At 41.0% G+C, this 22036-nt stretch overlaps 2 protein-coding genes across 4 annotated transcripts in view; one reads left to right on the top strand and one right to left on the bottom strand.

Annotated features, from left to right (window-relative positions):
- Positions 1–19800, bottom strand: part of MGLL (monoglyceride lipase) — a 96705-nt gene extending 76905 nt beyond the window's left edge. Inside the window, exon 1 of the mRNA XM_035337687.1 lies at positions 19671–19800. Within this exon, the coding sequence (XP_035193578.1) occupies positions 19671–19689 (19 nt within the window). The 5' untranslated portion in view covers positions 19690–19800. The remainder of the gene's footprint in view (positions 1–19670) is intronic.
- KBTBD12 (kelch repeat and BTB domain containing 12) overlaps positions 1–22036 on the top strand; it is a 38400-nt gene that overhangs the window by 1961 nt on the left and 14403 nt on the right. The window contains exons 2-7 of one of the 3 annotated variants that reach the window (XM_035337684.1): positions 3799–3877; positions 4746–4806; positions 6132–7267; positions 8214–8484; positions 11422–11572; positions 19928–20125. In XM_035337684.1, coding sequence (XP_035193575.1) covers positions 6198–7267; positions 8214–8484; positions 11422–11572; positions 19928–20125 — 1690 coding nt within the window. In that variant the 5' untranslated portion in view covers positions 3799–3877; positions 4746–4806; positions 6132–6197. Of the gene's footprint in view, positions 1–3774; positions 3878–4745; positions 4807–6131; positions 7268–8213; positions 8485–11421; positions 11573–19927; positions 20126–22036 lie in introns of all 3 variants that reach the window. The other 2 variants (XM_035337685.1, XM_035337683.1) reach the window with 2 other exon arrangements.

Here is a 22036-nt window from a genome sequence, read left to right as displayed (position 1 = left end):
CCCACAACCAGGCCTCTGTCTTGGCAGTAAACGGAGCTCAAACTGAGAAATCCTTCCAGACCCATATACTACATGAGCACTTTGAAAACTGATGAAAGCATCTTCAGGTCTACAATGGTCAAACCTGCTCCCAGACAGTTTCAGAAGGTTTGTAGGTTGCCTAAAATCTCATTGTTAGGTGTCTAGCCTCTTCTAGTCCGGTAAGACTTAAGTCCCGTTTCAGTTTTATTTTAAATGAAGAGCAACAAAACGAGGAAGAAAAGACATAAGCTACTGAGGAAAGGCCAAATTGTGTCAGATGTGGCAATGTGAATGGAGATGGCTTCTAGTCTGCTGACAGTGGGACACCCACAGGACATGCACCCGTGGGAACACAACCCTTACACAATTGCCTGCCTTTGCTGCTCTGAAATCAGCAGCCTTTCTGCACTGAGAGCTCCCACCTGCAGCACTTGCACACTGTGACCTGCTAGAAAAGCTTTCAGGCATGCCCCGCACTGAATGCTTCAGCAGGAGCTGGCTCGTGCTTGGCTATCATAAGACTTCTGATGGCCTTGGCTCAGGCTCCTCGGTATCAGATGAGATGTGAAAATAAATAAGGTGCCACAGGGTCTGAAGGAGAAAAATAGTTAAAATCTCTCTCAGGAGTACTGCCATACTTCATCTCATGTAGGCCAATGGCGCGATTTGATCTGCAGTGTTCACAGTTTCAAACCCTTGCAGTCCTTTGTCCTTTCCAGCAATAAATCAGATCAGATTATCTGAAACACACTTGCTATAGGGCCGATCCTGGGAGATGGGCAGGGCTGAGCAAGGAGAGTTCTTTTTCTGTTATCAATGGGAAGGAGATCACATCATCTGGTAAACATTTTCAAGGAAGTTGGGGCTGAAGTTCTGCCATTAAAAGTGATGCAGACTCTTTAGTCACAAAATTACAGTGAGCTTAAATGGGACTTGGACTTTTAAATTCCCTGGATGCCTTTGAAAACCTGGAAATCCTAACTCTCTAGGCAACTAGTGACTAGTAGAATACCGAAAACTTCAGGGAAGGTATCGTGGCTGCTGGTATTTATGGTGGTGTATGAGATGCCTCCAAATGCTGTATGCCTAATTATCACAGGGAAATATTTATTAAGAAATATGTACCTGTATATGCTCTCAAAAAATATAGACAAAAGTTCTATAGAAAAGAATTGGATGTTCTCCCACCTCAATGCTCTTCTACAAGTTTCTGTATTTTATCTGGACAGGACAGATGGAAATCGTTGAAGTAATAATATATAAGTCAAAACAAGAAGTAAGTGTTCTCTGAAACTGTGAGAGACCTTTTCAGGACAGCTCTCGTGCAACACTTCCCAGCATAACCACCGATAGCTATTATTTGAATGTGCTTTTTAAGCCAGTTGGGGATCTAACTTGCATTGATTTAGTCAGTTGATTTAATCACAACTTGTTTCTAATGATATCATGTGGGATCGTATCAGTAACTTCACTCAAGACAAAGTATCTAATTAATCCTCTATTATCACTTAAAAAAAAAATAATAAAAAAAATAAAATGAGATTGGACTGACATAATTTGTTCCTGATAAATAGGTGCTATAGCTGTTTTTATCACCTTATTGCCCTCTGAATTCTTATAATTCAATTTCTTTCGGCATCTTTCCAGGTATCAGAATTAGCCAGGTTGGTTTATAATTCCCCAGAATCCTCCTTTCAATGGCTTATTCTTTTTATATATTTTCCCCATATCAAGATTAGCGTTATTATTTGCTCTTCCTGAATAATGGGAGGTCTTTTGTGCAGTTCAAAATCTCAGTTGTAAATGCCAGCACAGCCTTCACAATTAAAGACCCAGATTATAACATGATTATCATCTGGGTGTTGATTTCTGCCTGGCTGTGGCTGTCAGCCAAATGTCATAATGCACACAATTAGCAGATTTGCTTCCCGGCTCACCGATAACAAAGGAAGCACAAATAATTCATAGGCAGAGGCACCGGTTCTTTGATGTGACGGAACTCTGATCCGCTCAGCACCTGAAGGGAGGCAGGCTGAAGACAGGGCAGCCTCATTAAAGTGGAAAATAATGAAAAAAGGCAAGGAGGAAGAGGAGGAGGCAGGAGTGCCCCATGCCGGGCGCTGTGACCTCTCCTGGTCTGGGTCCTGCAGCTCCCACCCTCCTGCCACGGCACAGGGACAAGCAGATTCCTGGGCACAGAGGGAGAGGCAAGGAAAATCTATGTCCCAGACCAAACCACAGACAAAATAATGTCTCTAATTACAAGGTAGCATTTTTTCAGAGGTTAAGGGAAATTCCTGATGAGACACTTCCATCTGGTTTACAGTCCCCTTGCACTGGGGCAGTTCGAAGAGGCTGCAGTGTAACTGAGAATCGAGGACAGCGTTTATTTATAGTCTGATGGCCTCATAAAAGCTGTAGAGCGGAGCTCACAGCAGTGTACTTATTTATGTTTTAAACTGCTCATGCAGCACCCTACTGCCTTGCAAAACGCATGCTGTAGCTCCTGCATTAAATTATATATGGCTCTTTACAAGGTTCATGACATAAAGGTTAAAAAAAAAAAAAAAAGGCAAAATTAGACTAACATGAAAATAAAAGTGGCAGCCAGAAGTGGAGGAAAATTAACAGCGTGACTCTGCAGTAAAGTAACATTAAATGAAGATTTGCACCTGAATCTTTTTTTTTTTTTTTTTTCAGAATAGAAGAAAGAAATATCCAAAAACTCTGAAGAAGGCAATAACTCTGTTTTTAGCTCCTGGTGCTATTACAAAGGATCTGAGCCTTGCACTGGGGGTTTTATAATGACAACTCAGCCTCTGGCACAATCTCAGTATAGTGTCTCACTGCAAATTATATTTGTATCACATTTATCCTTTCTTTTAATATCAATGTACCATCTCTTTGCTCTGTAACCCAGAGGGTTACAAAAGCAGCACTGTTTCATTATTACCCTTTAATAGTCTTTCCAGTGATATATGGGAGAATATTAATGTATTTCCAGTGACCTCACCTAAACACTGCTAAAAGCCAGGAAGGGAGTGACAAGTTTGCAGCTAATGCAGGGGGATGAAATTCTGGTTAATGAAAGGATTTCACCCCTGGGTTTTAATCCTGGTTTCTTTTTAACCTTTTAGCTCCAGTTTCCTCAGCTGTAGGATGGAGAAATGAGACTCCCACGCAGGGTGGAGGCTCCTTGCAGCACTCAGCCCAGGGAGGAGGCGGTGGGCATGGGTCAGCCCCAGGAGAGGGGAGGCACATCAGTAACCACACGCAGGCTGCATGAGGAGGATGCTCAGGCTCTGCTTCCTCCAGCAGCTTCATGGGTGGTAGAGGAGAGCACCCCCTACCAAATGCAATACCTGCCATCACCTGGATGATGGGTGCAGGCTTTCTGACTTACATAAGCTGTGCCTGAAGTAATACACAAATGGTGCGAGCTACCCTGTGCTTTAAGACTCCTTTTGCTAATGCCTTACTGGAGGAAGTGAGGAGAAAAAGGCTGTAAACATGTTGTGCCAGATACCCAAATCACTGTTAAATGAGCACACAGAAGCTGTAAATCTGCTAAACCATGTAATCAAAGACAGTGTTGCTCTTAAGAAAGCTGAATTAATGGTGAAAGAAAATTTAAAGTTGACCAGCAAAGGAAGTGAAATTATAACTCAGTTCTACACGCTGCTTCTTCCTGATATGTATAAAAGTCTGGAAAAGATGGTGATGATTAATCATCTTCCTTGTTCTTCACATTAGAAATGCACATTTTGTCCATTACAGAGAAGCTGGAGGATGTGTGAAGTTATGGCATCACAAAAGAGAAAGGAGAGAACTTGATCAGTTTGGAGGAAAAAGCTTCGTTAGTTCAGATTGCTAAATGTGATCGGAGTCTTGTCTGTAGTTAACTCTTCCACTGAGTTGTAGAATTAACTGCCTGGTTAAAACACTACAGCTCATCAGTTTGAGATATGTGTGCTCATGACACATGATCTGTGAGATATGGTGTAGTTCTTTTATCAAAATACAGTGAAAATCAAACACTGCAAAATAATAAAACAGGAAGAGGGGAAAACAACAATTTGGTCATCTGATTACCACAAAGGATTAAAAATAGAACAGTTTATGTTTCAAAAAAGGCTTCATTGACTGTTAGAAAAAATAAAAAAAACCCTACATTTTGGAGATACCAGCTCTATTTTTGTACTAAACTTATTGTCTTTGATTGATTTTAAAGAGTACCATAAGAAGAGCTGAGAGCTTGGCCCACGTTCAAACTATAAAGTTAGTATTTTGTCTTCCAAAACCATTTTTTAAGTCTGGTAATAACCCAGATTCATTTCTCAGATGCGTTGCTTCTAGTTCCAAATTTGGAATATGGAAAGAAAAGATAAAATCAAGGAAATGCTAGTCGTCAAGCATGCCTGGCTTTTAATTTAGCATTTAATGTGAGGAATTTATTTAATTTGATAAAACAGAATGATCACTACTTCCAAAAACAACTGAACAGCTAAAATACTAGGTCTGAGACTGATAATATAGCTGCAGATTTCCTTTTCACCTAGGAAATAACTACAATATTTTAAAAAATTCAGCCTGCCTAGGTCTGTAGAAAAAAAAAGGGACTGCTTGAGAGGTAGACTTCAAAGAATTTCATATAATATATATATATATATTTACGTTGATGCATATGTCTTTAATAAAACTAAGACTAATCTTTGTGCTTTCAGGATTTGAGAAAGCCAGTTCAACCTGTCGTATGCAATCCTGATCCTGCAAACATTTAAGCTGGTGAGGAATGTTACTCGTCTGAGTGGTCCCATTAAGCGATTCATACCATGTTACAAATGTGTTTCAAACATGGTTATACCATGGCTTTAGGACATGTCTGTGGGGCAGTGATTCATGACATGATTCCTTAACGCATTTCTGCCACAGAACTGTCTCATTACCACATTAGAGCCAAAACCTGCTAAGGACTGCTCTCCCTCAAGTGATGGGTTCGCATTATTCTCCCACTGACAGCTTTACCACTGTACTCTGCAGCCAGCTAATCTGAAAGCTCATGAGGTTCACTAAAGGGCCCCAAATCTCTGACAGAAAGGGGACTGTGAACTTCCTTCTGTTTTCCCCAGTAAATAAAAATAGAGGGAGTATGTAAATAATTACAATTCAATTAAAATCCCATTTGGGTTTACAGTAAGTGAAACACAAACTCAGTGAATGCACAGCACTTCAGCATCCCACTGAAAGGCAGACGAACAGCTGGAAAGCTGGTCCCTGTTTACTGATCCTTTATTTATCCCAAGGCAAGCCAGTGGCAGCTCTGCAGAAACAAGTGACTTACACCTTGAGGTGGAAGAGTAACGAACCTGGCCAGTTATTTAAACCAAATAGCTTCCAGTCCATTATTCTCCCATGTTTCAGGTGTGGAAGCTCTCTGCCCACAACACCTTCTTGACCAAGGTTCTTTCTTGTCTCCAAGCCTGGGGAGGAAGCCACCAGTAAGGCAGGGAGCGATGAGGCAGCTTTGCAAGGGTGTAAGCACAGGGCATTTGAATCAAAATCATTCTGCCCTTGTAAAATGCCACTGAACTAGGTTGCACTATAGTGATTTTATTTCCCACCCACTTTGCAACAGTGTAGATGACTGTAAAAAGTATGAGAAAAGTCTAAAGTTCTGGCTTCTTAGTCTTGTAACAGCCTTTCTTAAAGTCTCAGTTCAGGCAAAACTCCTGATTTGAGAGGAGCTAAACTGAAAAGGCACTGCTCCATTCTCCTGTTGAACCTGAAGGGGGATGTTGAAAATGAATGGTACTTTCAGCATCTAACCAGTGGGCTAATTTCTGTCAGCTGCATGTGAGAATACATGAAAACTTGGATATCCGAGAGACTAAGGGGGGCGCTTTGAATATTAAAGATAATTTGGAGTACTGATTATTTATTTATTTTTGTCCTGGAGATCTTGAGCATGAATTCTTACCATAATTTAACTTATTTTTCGCGTGCTGTTGATTTATGTCACGCACTGCGGAACAACTTATCTTTAGATATGAACAGCAATATTCATTTGCTCAAGAATTTTTTGAATAACAGTGCTATTCTTCTAACTCCAGAAAGATTCCTGATGAAGGTCCTGGATTCCAAGGAGATTTGAAAAGGAGAGAGTTTTGAGATCAACCATGGATCGTAAGACTGAGGAGAAAAGAAAGCAGCACCATAGCTTGACTTTGTTGGAACAAGTAAAGAGAATGAAGGAATCAACTGAGATAGTTGATGTGGTGCTAGTTGCAGAAGGTGAGAAATTCCCCTGCCATAAGGTGGTACTGGCTGCCTTCAGTCCTTATTTCAAAGCCATGTTTACCTGTGGCTTGGCTGAGTGCACCCAAAGAGAAGTGGTGCTGTATGACATCTCTGCAGAGAGCGTGTCCGTACTACTGCACTACATGTACAGCGCGGATTTGCACCTCACTAACCAGAACGTGCAGACTGTTGCCCTGGCTGCGTATTTCATGCAGATGGAAGAGGTTTGCAGTGTGTGTCAGAAGTACATGATGGACCACATGGATGCTTCCAACTGCGTGGGCATCTACTACTTCGCAAATCACATTGGGGCGGAAGATTTATGTGATCAGGCGAAGAAATACCTGTATCAGCACTTTGCTGAGGTGAGCTTACAGGAAGAAATATTAGAGATTGAAGTCCAGCAGCTGTTGTCTCTCATAAAATCAGATGACCTGAACGTTTCCAGGGAGGAGAGCATTCTGGACCTTGTCATTAGATGGGTAAACCATAGCAGAAAGTCACGGGTAGAGTACCTAATTGAGCTCCTGAAGCAAGTGAGACTGGTGCTTGTCAGCCCATCCTTTCTCATGGAAGCCCGCAAAAGGAACACCATGATCCTGTGCAATTCGGAATGCAATGATATGTTTGAGGAAGCATTGAAAACCATCAGGCTAGTCAGCCATCCTTCTCTCAGCCTGCGATACGGCATGGAGACGACCGATCTCTTACTCTGCATCGGCAACAATTCCCTTGGCATTAGGTCAAGGCATGGGAGCTACGCAGATGCCAGTTTTTGTTATGCTCCTGCAACAAAAAAGACTTACTTCATTTCCTCTCCAAAGTACGGCGAGGGTTTAGGAAGTGTTTGCACTGGTGTTGTCACTGAGAATAATGATATTATTGTGGCAGGAGAGGCCAGCGCCGCCAAAATGTCTAGACAAAAAAACAGGAACATCGAAATTTATAGGTGTGTACCCTCTGACAAAAAAATTCCCTGAGATTTATAAATTTTAAATCAAGTTTATATTTCTTGGATCACGAAAAGACCATTAGACAAACTGTTCATTACCTGAACGTTTTCCTGGAGATTTTGGCTACTCTAAACAATTTGTCACAATTGATCTTCATGGTACAATGAATTATATATATACAACCAAGTCCTCGTGCTTTTTCTCCTGGAAGGAGGAGGGTTTACTGTAGTGGTATCCCTGTGTAACTAAGCTTGATTAGATTCTTCTTCAATGTACATGGATTTTACATTCTCCCAACTTAAATCTCAACATTTTCCTAGGATTCTCTCTTCATTGTCATTAGTGGGGGTAAATGAGTCAAGCAAATATCCTGAGGAGTCCAGTCGGCCAGAGATACCACTCTTCGCTAAAAATGTCATATTGATGAAAGCTCAGAGATGAAAAGATAATGATCAATAATTTAAAGTAGATTCTAATTTAACCATGTCTTTTTCAGGTGAGCCCATTTAAAAGAAAACCAGAGCTTTTCTGGATTAAAGATAAAATTAAAAAATAACATTTTCAAACATAGGTATCTAAATTTAAGGAAATAAATCCCTACCAATACAGACAAAGTGGCCTTATTTTCAGCAGTGCTGAACTCTCACTCTTCCTGTCAATGTCAGTGGAAATGGTGATTGAACAGCACATGCGGAAATAAGGGACTCCTTACCTTGACTAGGGTCAAACATCTTTAAAAGGATGCTTAAATTTAGGATCCCTAATACTAAAGATGCTTGATCTTGCAAATATTGGGCTCAGTTCTACATGTCTGTGAAGGAGAAAGCTCCTCTTGTCATCATATCACTGAATAAACATTGGAGATTGAAGGGGATAATATTTGAAACAAGCTGATGGGACATCAATGAGCCAGGGCATTTACAGTTTTGGATTTCCCTACAGATACCACCAGCGAGGAAACCAGTTTTGGCACAGCCTGTGCACCGCTCAGCTCCGTGAACTCTACGCATTGGGTACTGTCCATAATGATCTCTATGTAATCGGAGGGCAAATGAAAATGAAAAATCAATACCAGGTCACCAACTGTGTGGAGAAGTATTCCATGGAGCAAGGTACCTGGAGAAGCACAGCACCTCTGCCAGTACCATTAGCCTGCCATGTGGTAGTGACAATGAAGAATAAGCTGTACGTGCTGGGTGGCTGGACACCACAGGTTAAGAAAAGTGCCAGTTATGTTGCTTTATTTATGTATTAACAAGCAGAGCTATATTTCCTTTATATGATGTGTAATTTTATGGTGCTTCTTGCATAGGAGAATAAATTGCTTGCATTCTTTCCATATCTTTGTAGGAAAACCAAACAGGGTAAAGGGGAATAATATCCATATTGAGCCATCCTTACTGTAAATAACCACTTCAGGAAGGGTAGTTCTTTCATGGAGGTGTGCACAGTGAGCAAGTTTAATATATATCTTGTGTCAACGAGTTGAACATAGTTTAAGTAACTACTGGGTTAAACACCTTATATTTGTGAAAAACTTGACATAATTAGGATGATATTCATTTGGCATATTTTGTCATGGCAGGCTATGAAAAATCAATTAATTTCAGCCTTTCTTCTCCTTATACACTGTCCTCTAAATTTTAAAACTATCAGTAAATAATGGTGTTTATATAACACAGAGACCCTTAACTAAGCCCCATCTTCAGAAAACATATATACCGGTAAAATTCAAGGCCAGATTTACATCTGAAATTTAAAGTTCATTTTAAAAGTTTCCTCAAAGTTTCCTCAATTTCTCAGGAAACTTTTTGAGTAATGTTCATTTATTTAGTTTTTATTACATTTTAAATGAAAAGGTAAAGCATTCTCTGGAAAAGAGATTCCTGTAATCAGTCTATTTTTTTTGGTTTCAGTTGCATTGCTTGGCCATGTGAAGTTTTAATGGGAATTTTCAACAAGACCACAACTACCATTTTCAGTGGTACAGTGAACATACAGAATTATGCCATGAGGCAGATGGATGTCAGAAACAGTGCTCGCTCTCTCTACTTGCTCCCAGTGTGAAAAGATCTTTTTTTAAGACTGTAGCCTATTCTTATTTACTGCTCAGTGCAGTTTAATTTTGGGTATTCAAGAAAGAGCCCCACATTTACTTGACAATGATGTAGAACACCTGTAATCACTACTGCCAGCTACAATATTTTCAGTCTGTCATCACATCTCGTTAGTTTGTGATCCCTTGGAATAATTCACTGGTTAAAGTGCTTAAGCAAGATTTATTCAGCAAACAGAATTTCCACCTCTCTGGATAATTTGAGTGCAGAAGTCCCCAAAGAAGGCAACAGAAAGATCAGAGTGCATTTCTGATGCTAAAACAGCTGAGCGAGAACACCTTGCTATTTAGAGAAATGAATTGTGAGAACATACTTGCTGTAGAAACAATCTGTCCATAGAAAACAAACAAGAAAACTAAACAATTGCAACTGCAAGATATAACAAAATAAATGTAGAAGTCAAAAACCAGCTTTGTCCTTCTTCAGTGCTGCAGAGGGTGCTCATCCCTATGGTATCCATCGTCTCCTTGCTCTCACCTGCCAGGCAGGTGGTGGTGGATGCCATCGCCCCAGCTGTGCTGCAGGCAAGGGGCCACCTTTGTGCTCAGGCAGCACTGAATGTCCCGTCAGTCCCTAACAAACACTAACCACACAGCACTGATAGAGTGCTGTGAATGCGTGTGTCTGTTACGGGACACAGATAAATACATGTTCCCTTCCCACTCAGACTTTGCAGGGGGAACAATGCAAGACAAAGTCAAGCCAGGACACGAAGGGACAGCTTGGAAGGCAACAGCTTGATTCACTGCAGCACCAGTTCCATTTCAGCATGGGTCTATCCTCATTGAAGTGCAAGGGGATCAAGCTGGGGTAGCTGGGGGCTCTTAAATTGGAAGCCTGAGAGGGACAGAGTCATGGGACAGAGAGAATGGGTGCTGGATGTTATGTTTTCTGTGCATGAAGAGCACAGCATGTGCTCTGAGGTGGTTCATGTGCACACCACCACAAAGAAAATGAAGTAGGATGTGAATTTAGAGCATGTCAGATGGTGTCTGCTCTTAAGTGCATGCTTATTCTGTATTGAAAATATGCAGTTACCCCCCTCTCAGTGAATAAATCAGTATTTCACGCCTATCATGGAGAAAAAGGATTCTCCCAGGCACTTGAATGCAGTAACCAAGGGGTTATGTATGTCTACATTTAATTTGTTTTCTAATATTTTGTCCATTATATCAGTGCTGGAAAGGTCTTTTTGGAAAGTAAAATAGCAAGCAAAGAAAGAACACGTATACCAACTTTATGAGCAAAGAGAGTAGCTCCCTCCTCCTCTCCAAGTGAAACCTTTCATCCTGAAATATTTCAGATCCTCTCCATACAGCCTACAGCTTACATCCAAAGTGATGTACCCATAAAACATAATCTGAGCTTCCTGTGTTATACTAGAGGGGGAGAGAAGGGAGAAGAAGATTAGGAAGAACAAGATGAGTTGTAGTGAGTATAAAAAGAATATTGTGGCAGCAAAACTATAGCAGGGTGTTAGGAGCTTGTCATTAAAGTGTTGAAGGAGAAGTTACCACAGTTGAACAACTTTACTCTGGCTAGGCTGACTAAATAAATGTACATATGACTTGAGGCTAAGCTATGTATATAAATAGGCCTGAGCATGGCCAGCTAAGTACCACTCTGGGACTCACGGTATAGTCTGAATAAGAGTGGAAGTAGAAAATCAGCCTTTAGCAGAGAGAAAAAAATATAGCAAGGTTTTCCTTCTATTATCATTAGGAGTTCACAGAAGCCTTGTAAGAGGTTCGTTCTGCTAGAATTGGGCCCATGGATGCATTGTTATTGCACAAATCCTCACCTTTACTGCTACAGAATATAAATGCACTCTTATTCATTTTCCTTCTACAACGCACTCCCAGCCGCAAGTCATGGGTGCTGTTAAGCCGTAGTGTGTGTGCATCACTTCGCAGCTGTAATTGATGTGTTTATGTTATTTATCTGCTCAGCTGTCTGCTGTGATTAATTGCATGCAGGCATGTGCGGAGGGCTCCAAATGTTGTATTATTATATGGCTGTCATATTTCATACAGATGGATCTGCCTGACGATGAGCCGGATCGATTAAGTAACAGAACGTTTCAGTACGACCCAGGCCAAGACAAATGGACAGAGCGCGCACCAATGAAGTACTCCAAATACCGCTTCAGCGCTGCCGTGGTCAACAGTGAGATTTATGTCCTGGGTAAGAGGAAACAGATTTTTAACAGATAGCACCATGACTTTGTCTTTTTTCCAGCAATTTGCTTCCGTGAAGTGAAATATCTCACCCTTTGCTAGGTACTGTAGGACAGCGTATGTTGGACTGAATGGATAGTATTTTTCAGGATCTATTTTTTCCCTACATAATTTCTTCCTTCCTTAATTCATGTAGATTAAATTAAGTGAATGTTTAGTGCTCTGGATTAACATAACAAAGATACTTTGCTTTTTAAACTGCTTTTCTTTGGAGTACTGGTGTGTGCTATAAATAATAATGAGTTTTAAAAGACGGGTAGAGAAACCTTGTTAGCATCATTTCACAGGTGAACAGTGGGAAGCTAAGTAACATGCCCAGTGCCATGAAGGAAAGGCACAGGGAAAAAGAGAATATGGATGTTCTGGACAAAACCAACATTATTTGTGGATTCTGATAAAATTCAGTAAATCATGCTCTTCCATCCAACAGAATGCAGTGCATTTTTTTTTGGAAAGCCCGTATCTTTCACTTTGTCATTTGTTAAATTAAACTTTTCATTTTTTGCTTTCAAAAGAGTAGTTTGACAAAAAGTTTTAAGAGTTGTGTGGAAGAGTTCAGTAATCTCCTTCCCTCCGAATATCCCTACTTCTGCAGTTCAGGCATGGGACACTCAGTGAAGACACCATCTCCATGGGCTTCCTGCAGTCTGCTCCCACCTAAGAAGATCTGCTGAGGGCAGAGGAAGGAGGGAAAGGAGGCAAGGGGAAACATGGAAATGCAATATATCATCTTGCAAGAACCAAGCCTTGCTTCCAAGAAGTAAAAAAAGTAACAACAACAACAAAAAAATATATAGCTTTAGCTGGGTACATAAAGTAGTGCTGCATGTAGTTATGACTTATTTCAAGCAACTCTTGGCACATATTTTTAAACTAAGTAAGTTTGTCAGCTCTTTCAGGCAGGATCTCTGTCTTCCTGTACAGTTTGTACAGGTCTCAGCACATTCAGGATTAGGTGGGACTTTAGAGCATACATGAAAAATCACTGCATAAAGTGTTAATCCTGTCTAATGTCTATGATGTATGAATCCAAGTTTATCATAAATATGAAGCAAAAATCATAGCAGGAACACTAGCTGTGAATGACACACAGGGACAGCCTCCTTGGTATACGAACATAATGCTAGCTCTCATCCATGTAGGTGTAAATCTGTAGTAAGTAGTCTGCTGATTTCAATTGTGTTGTGTCAGACTAATTTTTTCCCAGCCCAGATCAGAATGTGATGCTTAGCCTTTGAAGTGTTAATTTTTGGAAAGTCCTGTTGGCACAGAACATAGAGTACACAGTCACTGTCCAAAAACCCTTCCCAGCCTAATTGCCAGCTCCAGCGTGTAAAACCCTAATGACTTAAATGGAATTATTCTAGAGTCACACTGATGGAAGGAAAATGAGAAATAGATTAGAGTTTTTTGTCTGAGTAATAGCATTGTTCAGGAATCTGTATCACGTGTCTTAATCAGCAACCCAGCAATATAATTGTCTGTTTGTTGTGTAATGTTCCTGGAGAATCTTATGCTATTTATATCATGTACATAAACCTTAAAAGTAAATGAACAGCATCTCCTAAGGCTCAAAATCCTTTCTCCTATTCATCCCATTTGACTGGTCTTAGCTCTTTCTCTCCATATTTTCCCAGGAACATAACTATATTCATTGGGAAGCCCAAGAAAGAGCAGTATTGTGTTCTTAATGACAGAGGCAATTGAGATACTTTTGGAAGAAAACCAAATGGGAGGGCTCTATTTAAGGTCATGCATTTTAATCTCTTGCTTAAAAAAATATCCTTTGCTGCTAAGACTCTGAAAACTCATTGCAGCCAATGGATAATTAGGAAGATTTATCTGAATTAATCCATTTGAATTCCATGTTCATCAGCTTATAATAAAATGTACTCAGTAGAACAACTGTCTCTGAAATACAGGTCACTGGTAAAAAATATTGTATCACCACGGCAGCTTTAACGATGTGTCGCTTTTATGTTATGTAATTCCTGCTTTATAAATAAGAAATATAGAAGGACTTAAATGAGAAATCCTATTAACAAAGATTTAGGAATCAAAGAATTTTTGTTTATCTTCTTTAGCCTGGCACCCCATCTCCTTAAAACTTTTTTTTCCTTTGAGTTCTTGCCGAGAGCTTCTTTTAAATGTTTTAAGCAATTAAATGAGGTTCAATTAAATACTGTAGGTTTTAATCACAAAATAGTGATTGGAATATGTACTTTGGGGTCTCCCTGGAAAGGAAAGCTTGTGTAGGAGTGACTGGAAGGAGACGTTTTAGCTTTCATGCTTGAGTATTAACCATGCACTTGAATAACACCTTCTTCTAAAATAAACATGTCTATTTATAAATATGCTTTGGACTTCTGACAAGCAGCAGATTATGGGCCTGATTCTGCTCTGCTGTACCTGTGCCAGAGTCTCTGAAGTGCCTGTAGTCAGGGAGGAATGAAAAAAGCAAAATTTGGTCTGATGTATGAGACGAGAAATATTCCCTACTCACTTAAGAATTATCAAAGGAAATGAGAACAAGGCATTAAAGGAGCTGAAACCGAAGTGTTGACCATGTTTAGGAAGACAATTGTCTGTTGTTTTTTTGTTTTGTTTTGTTTTTCAGCCCTGATTCTAATCAATCTTCTGCCCTTGTGTCTTCTACAAACTGCATTACATCATCTGCTTTGCTCTGCGTTAGTAAAGAATGACAGTGCTTCTCATCTTTGGAAGTGCCTGCCAGGGCTAGCTTTATTGCTCCCTTATTTCTCCATGAAACCAGCTATGCAGCCCTGCTCTGCAGAGTGAGAGAGCAGCATAAGTGCTAAGACTCTCAGCTTGAGTGCTGTTAAAGAGTAATGAAGGGAAATGTAACATAAGAGATTAGCGCTATTAAATCCATTGTGCTTTTCAGAGATCAATTTAATAGTGAATTATTTTACAGGAGGAAAAGGAGAGTGTGAGCTTAGATTTGACTTGCTTGTTGGAGAATTACTGTTTTTTTTACACATTTCCTACGTTCCTTTGATAGAAATGCACAGAGATGCTAGTAACAATAAATATTACTCAATATTGTCATCTGAGGAATAATTATATGGCAAAGAACTCCAGTGGCAGCGCCCTGAGGTCTTCATCACCCTGACCAGCCTCACCTGGGGCCTTCACCTCACCCTCTCTGCCCATAGGTCCACGAGCATCATTTAAGCCCAGAGCTGGGGTTTCAGCCCCTTCTCATCATCTTCTCCTTGCCTGATGACTGCTGGGCTGTTGGGGGGACCCTCTGCAACTGCCTGCTTCTGGGGTTGTTGAGCTGTTCCCTGCTGGTGAGCTTATTGTCTGGGACACCTTCCCCTTGGGAATACCCCTGCTCTTGTTGCTCTGATAAGCTGCTGTGTCTGAGGAATGTCTAATTTAAGCCCCCTCTAAGTAGGGGAGCCAAATTAAATAGTGTGAACTCCAACGTTCAGAGGTCCCCAGCTCCCTGCCCCTCTCAATGAATTTATGTAAGTTCTTTTTGGTCCTACCTAGACCACCAACCCCCGTGCAGGTGCCACTTAAGTAAGCTGTCCTGTATGTGCCCCAAACAATCTAGGATTGGATCTGGGCAGCTATCTTGGGAAAGAAAACTTGTCTGGGTTGGAGTCAGGCAAATTCAGCTGTATAGGAGCTCACTGTGGGTGCCTGCTTTTACGTGTGCCAATTCTAGTGACATGGGTGAAATCATTAGGTACTGTAGACAGGAGTGTTCCCTCTTTCTGGGAACTTAACCACGTGTCAGTCTTGCTCTTATAGATATAGGTAGATGTGTCTAAGGTATTTATTTCATTTGCATCCACAGAGATAATTATTAGTAGTGACTCTCCACTATCTCACAGCCCTGACAGCCATTCCTCCTCATGTACTGGGAGGGTGTTCTGTTATTAGAACTGATGTGATTCAAATTGCATGCAGCCTTCTCAGATGAGAATGGGACAAGAGGGAGGCAGCTGACCTTAAGTGAGGCAAAATGCTTTGCCTTCAGCCAGCTACAAACAGTGTGTGGGTACTGCAAGGCACAAAACTGCACCTTACTGAAATTCTAGGGACGTGCTAATCACATCACCTACCCCTGCTTTGCCTTCTTCATCAAATGCTTGTCTTTTCTGTCATGATTTCTTAATAAAGATCAGGTATTTTATTTGTATATTTATTTTACTAATGGTGCTTCATGTTAAATTTAAAGTCCATTATAACCACTGCTTACAGAGTGCCCTTGAAAGTATGTTTGATTGCAGAATCATCCAAGCGTGATATGGAAAGCTCTCAAGCATTAATGGGTTTGGGAACACAAAGGTGGCTTCACTGGCTTTTTTTTTTTTTTTTTTTTTTTAGTCCTTCAGTGGCATCTGAAATATCTCCTAGGGAAAGTGAATAATGTAAAAAGCCTAACATGTTGAAAGGGTGTATTTGTAAGGGGTGGGTGGGGGAGGACTGAGTTCTGGGATTAAATCCTCTTGTGTGATGAATGTGAAAATGACAGAAATGTTCAGATCTCCCGGTGAGGAATCCATCTCTCCCTGCACAAAGGACGTGTAATTGGGCTCTATGTGGGGAACTAAGCCAGGTGGTGTTGAATTCACCTGCTCTGTGGTGAGAGGTGAGCGTGGGTTACTGATGCACCCTCCCCAGCATCCCCCCCAGTCCGTAGGCATGGCAGTAGCACTTGCTGACTTTTGGTATGCCTATTGGGACTCCTGGGAGGCTGTGACCACAGCATGGGCTGGTTTAAGGTACAATCACATGGACAGAATTCCAAACACACAGAAATGGCCCCCACTGTCTCGATGCTGCTGCCAGGCCTCTTGTCACAAAGCCTCCCCCAGGCGACCTAAAGCCCTCTGTCCTTACTACTGCTTGCCCTTATCCTCTTTAAGGGTACCTCCACCTCATGTAGAGGCCCCTGTAGGGACCAAACATAAACTTATTTGTTCAGTTCAGCCTCCCTGGTCTTAACTGCAATTCCATATGTCTCCACTTGTGCTCCTAATGGCTTCATAAATCTGAATGAAGAAGGCAGCAGGACGGGATGATCTGGGGCTGAGTGACCGAGCATAAAGCAGCATGTATTGCCTGACACAGCAAGTTTATTTTTTTCTGCCCATTTGAAGTCTTGCATGGAACACACATTGTAGGTGATGGATAGCCTGGTTAACGTGAGATGCCTCCACTTGTTTGCAGATGTGGTTTGATTTCACTTTGAGGAATTTTCTTGCTGATTTGTGCATTCAGTTATTGGGGATGAGGCCTGAGACATCAGTGTCTGCAGAGGAAAGACTGCTGTCTCACAGGAGTATTGCTGAACTACCACATCTGGGAAAGGCAAAGCAGTGCTGGTGGAATCTAATATCCTCACATTCCTTTGTTAGCAATATTTCAGAATTAACATTGCTTCAAGAGAAGGTTGTAATTCTTCTGAGTTTGACTTTTTTTTTTTAAGTTTGAAAATTAAACTTTATTTTTCTCTGATTTTTCCTTCTCATTTTCTATTTGCTGAGAACTTAGCTTTGTCCTTGCTGTAAATTGAACATGAAATTGGATCTAACTGAAATGGCTAAGGATGTAAATTGGAGATATCTTGTACCTTCAGGACTGTATCAGGTTTTTAGAGGATTAAAGGAGGTCAAACTTAAGTTTCCTAAATTGCCTAATGAAGGCTTTTTAAATGCTTAAAAATGTGGTACCTCTCAAACATTTGAAAAGATAATCCAATAGGCCACTAAATATTACCTCTCTAAAAACTATGCAGGGAAAATGCTCGGAGGCTGATGCCCTGAGTTGGCAGCTGAATGTCTTCATTAACTGGTGGTGGTTGTGACTTTTTGCAAAAGTCACTGACTGTGCTGTACCTCATTATTTCTCTTATTTCTAAAGTTACCATGCCCCACAGTTACTGAACTTGGCAGTGACAATAACAATGTGCTAAGAAATAAACAGCAATTATGTTTCTAGAAAAGTTCTAGGGCACTTGGGGCATTGGCCCCCATGAAATGTTGAGACAATCAAAAATGCTATTCAATTATTTGAGCCTGATATGCCACATGCATGACCTAACTGTTATCATTCATTCCTCTGAACAAGAAGCTCTTTCATTCCTCAGATGAAGACTTTTCCTGTGGGTGAGTGTCCGTTCTTCAGTGTAGTACCAGTACCACCTGTGCAATTTTAAAACTAGCTTGAAAACCAGCAGCAGTCTTTGGCATCGTGAAGCTGCCTCTCAAACAGATCAGATTAGCCTGTGGGGACCTTTAATATTACTGGGTACCAGTGAAAACTTTCTTGGGCATCAGTGCTGCACTGTACTCCACAGACTGTACATATCCTATTAGCAGATTGTCTTGCATGTTGCAGTCTGTGATTCTACCAAAGGATGCTATAGAGTCAGAAAGACTGGTAAGCTATCAATTAAATGGCCTTATGTGAAAACCTCATCTGATTAGCCCTTGCAACTTTCCTTGATTAAATTTAGGGGAATGGTGTCCTGGCCTTACTGCGGGACATCTCTTAAAAGCCATTAAGGAGCAGTGAAGAATACTGCATGGATGAGGACAATGTTCCCGACATTAGGAACAATATGATAAGTGAATGTTTGAATTTTGAAACTTGTTTGAAACTCTCTTGTTTCCAGGTAGTCCTAAGGAATAGCTCAGACTGATCTATGAGAGTGGCTCGGCATGATGATGTATACAAGTCCTTTTTGGATGTGACTAGCCAAATCACTCCCCTGCTCTCTTGGGTTCCTCCTCTGAGGCTTGATTCACTTAGACCTTAGTTGTTAGCTTTTCACTGATAGTTAAATAAAGCTGGCATCTACCAAACAGAGTTGCTGACAGTAGATGTTGAAGTAAGCACTATATGTACACACCAGTGCCTGAAAAATTCAAATATTGGATTGAATCAAGCACTGCAAGTTCAGCTGGAGGAAAACTTGCAGCTGGTGGTAAAGGACACTGAATTTGGTTCTCATTTTGTTGCTCTGATGCAGGCATAAATTATCTTGACTCTGAAATGCTGATCAGGAATATATTGGGTACAAAGTTGGAGAACTATGGTCCCCACTTGTGTTCTCTTGGAAATATCTTTGGAGAGTGTTCAGAATGTTGGAAAATATAGCACAGTCCATATGAAGAGGTAGATGGAAAACCATGTGCAAGTAAAACTGAGCACTAGGGGCTCATTTCTCCAACAGACAATCTTAGCACTGGCAGGGTAATACATTTAAAGGCAGCTTCACCAACCTTGCACAGGTTGCACTTGCAGTCATTTCCCTTTGCAATTATGCAAGGGCATAATTACATGTCATGCCATCCATTTTGGATGTGAACAATGAAACAATCCTATAAGAGTATCTGGAAAGCTAGCCCTTCATGTGGAAATTGCATGCATATTGCAGCCATTTTGTATTTAAAAGTGGTTGCACACACCACACGCACAAAAGAACTGCTTTAGCATGCCATCAGTGCTCATTACAGGGTATTGTGTCCATTGGCACAGATGGAAAACCTGCGAGGGTACGTCAGCATATTAAAACCGGAGAACCGAAGGCTGTGAATTCAAAATCTGGATTTGATCACTGGAAAAGATTTGGGAAGGCGATATTTACTCTGTGCTTTCAGTGTACAGTGTTTGCACTGTGCACTGAGATCTTGCGTGTGCCTGCAGCCTGTTGCAGAGTGTTCCAGCAAAAGAAAGCTGGGATCTCTTTCAATCCTGCATGCTGACTTCAGGCATCGTAATTAACCTCTCAAAACTCAGGCTTGTCACAAATGACCCCACTGGTACTCCTGCATATTGAATGGTTCTGGTTTTAGAAGTTTACTTCCATTCAGAAATGAGTATAAGCTTTCTCTTCCGAGAGACAAATCCAAACGATTGTTGGTTAGCAAGGGAGTATCAAATACAATAAAAGTAATTGGAAAATAATTTTTGATCCACCGTGATTTAATGATAGTGATTTTCCCAGCACACAAAACAAGTAATTATGACAATTTCTACTACATATGCAGAAAACAGAATACCTTTGCCTTTTGAAGACATGCTTCTTGTCCTTCCTTTGTTACCAGCCCTCAGAAAGGATCTTGCTTGGATGTCTGTAGATGATGTGTGATGGCTTCTGCTGAAAGTTTACTTTCTAATGAGCATTTGGAGCTGCAAAAGGGAAAGGAAAAAAGAAAGGGATATGAGGACATGTAAACAAAAGATGATGCAACCAGCCATGTATTTTTCAGCAGAACCTGGGACTGCTATATTTGACCTATGTATTCTTTTTCTGCAGGAGGAATTGGATGCCTTGGTCGTGACAGGGGGCAGACACGGAACTGTCTTGATGCAGTGGAGATTTATAATCCTGATGGAGACTTCTGGAGGGATGGACCTCCTATGCCTTCTCCCCTCCTCTCCTTACGAACAAACTCCACCTGTGCAGGCTCAGTGGAAGGGAAGCTGTACCTCTGTGGAGGATTTCATGGAGCAGGTACTCAAATGAGTCTAAAATTCTTTGTGTATTTGAAATCAGTTTCACTGCATGCAGCCTGACTTGACTGAATAACTCTATGAGGTGGCACTGGCATGCCCTGGAACAACAGAGCTGATCTAGCCCTTTGGACTGCTGACTCCTAATGTCAATATGAATGGTGTTCTGTTTGTCCTTTGTTTTTTTGTTTTTTTTTTCCTCAAAGCATGAAAAATTAAGGACGTTTCTGATCTGCACTGAACTGGTCCAACCCTATGCAGAATTCTCCTTGATATACACTGAGAGCTACTGAGATCAGGATCTTAATGTATGTTATGTACATTAAAGACCTTGAGCGTATTTGTTGAAGATTAAGGCACTATTGATCTGTCTGTAGCTGTGGTAGCTAGCTCTGTTTACTTACATGCTTTTCATTTCCAGTGTTGAAAAACCTTGTGTATTTAATGAGTACTCTGGTTAGGGAGCTGAGGTGCAAAGACTAGAACTCCAGATCTGGTGATGTGAAATAATCCCAGTCCCATGGCCGCCTTTCTCCTTTTAAGTCTTCCATCTTCCAGCTGTACTTGACTATCTAAATCTCCAGTATTGCTACTCATTTTTAAAATGCAGAGTCTCTCAAAACATGCACACTTCTCCTGCTATAGAGCAGCTGCTACCCCTATCTCCTTTCTAGGAGAAAGCAGTAGTACAGATGCACTATGCACTACTACTAAATGTTGCGTCAGGTTCACTGTTGCTCAGGAATGTCCCTATGGTATCACCAGATCATGTGTCCTTCACATTACACTGATAATTGGCTTTTACTTGTATAATGAACTCTAAACTTAGAGCTGCTCTATTTTGGAATGATTTTCATCCTTTAGTTCACAACTCACCTTCCCTTCATTTGCTGCTGTCTGAAGAAGCTGCTTCCTGAAAACACCTGGATGGCAGCTCTAACAGGTGTGTTCTTGTGCCACACCTGATGGAAATTGTGACCTCAGAATGGTTTTGGTTATGATTCTTCACTGTTTCCATAGGAAACACTATGCCATCATTTTTTTCCTCAGCAGTGTGAGGAAGGCCTAAAGTTAGTGGGTACAAACCTCAAAAGGACAATCATCTGCACTGGCACATGAAGCAATTATGTTCAAGATGGCCAACGAGTTAGCATGAAACCTTCTGAATAAGGTAGCTAAAGAGCCATAAAAACTCTGTAGAATACCCCCACGTTCTGTCACTGAGTCACATTAGGAGTGGCAGCACTTGGAAAGGTTGAAAGTTCCCCTGTGGATTTCAAGCTGGCCATCTTTTGTATGCTTGTATAATGCCAGCTCAATGGGGTCCTGACTCCTGACTGTATTATTGCAATCTAGATAATTATGTATAGAATTCTCCTACGCTAAGTGTTGTTTAGATGGGGAAACAAGGAGTTGGAGTTAGAAAATGCCAGTATTGCAGTTACCTGTGCAACCTGGATTTTGATGCCTCCACGTGTGCACTTTGTATACCAGAGAAATAGTGTGTGATTGTGTTGTTAACATAATGTCTGTTAACAAGGGAGCCAAAATACGATTCGCATAGTCAGCTGTAAATCTGATATATCCAAGTGTCTGAGGAGCTGAGAGGAAGCTTTGTCTTAAGATAGACTTATTAATGACTTTAAAATTATTAGAGGGAAAAGGTTATTTAAATCTTTGTAATAACTTCCAGCTACCTCCACCAAGGAATAGATGGCTGGAGTCCGTTTGCAGAACCTGGAGGTTATGTCATTGGTCCTTCTTCCTGTCCCTGTCTTCTCTGCACGCTGGGAAGAGTGCTGTACTTTGGGGTAAAGGCTGGAGTAAGGGACAGAGGGTTATTACTGTCATATGGGAACTTGGAGAGAGTGGCTTGACTTTGCTCTTTCACAATTACAGCTGCTCAGCAGAT

This window comes from Oxyura jamaicensis, chromosome 12 (assembly GCF_011077185.1).
Source record: "Oxyura jamaicensis isolate SHBP4307 breed ruddy duck chromosome 12, BPBGC_Ojam_1.0, whole genome shotgun sequence".
Classification (NCBI taxonomy): domain Eukaryota; kingdom Metazoa; phylum Chordata; class Aves; order Anseriformes; family Anatidae; genus Oxyura; species Oxyura jamaicensis.
This window is presented reverse-complemented; position numbering and strand designations above follow the sequence as displayed.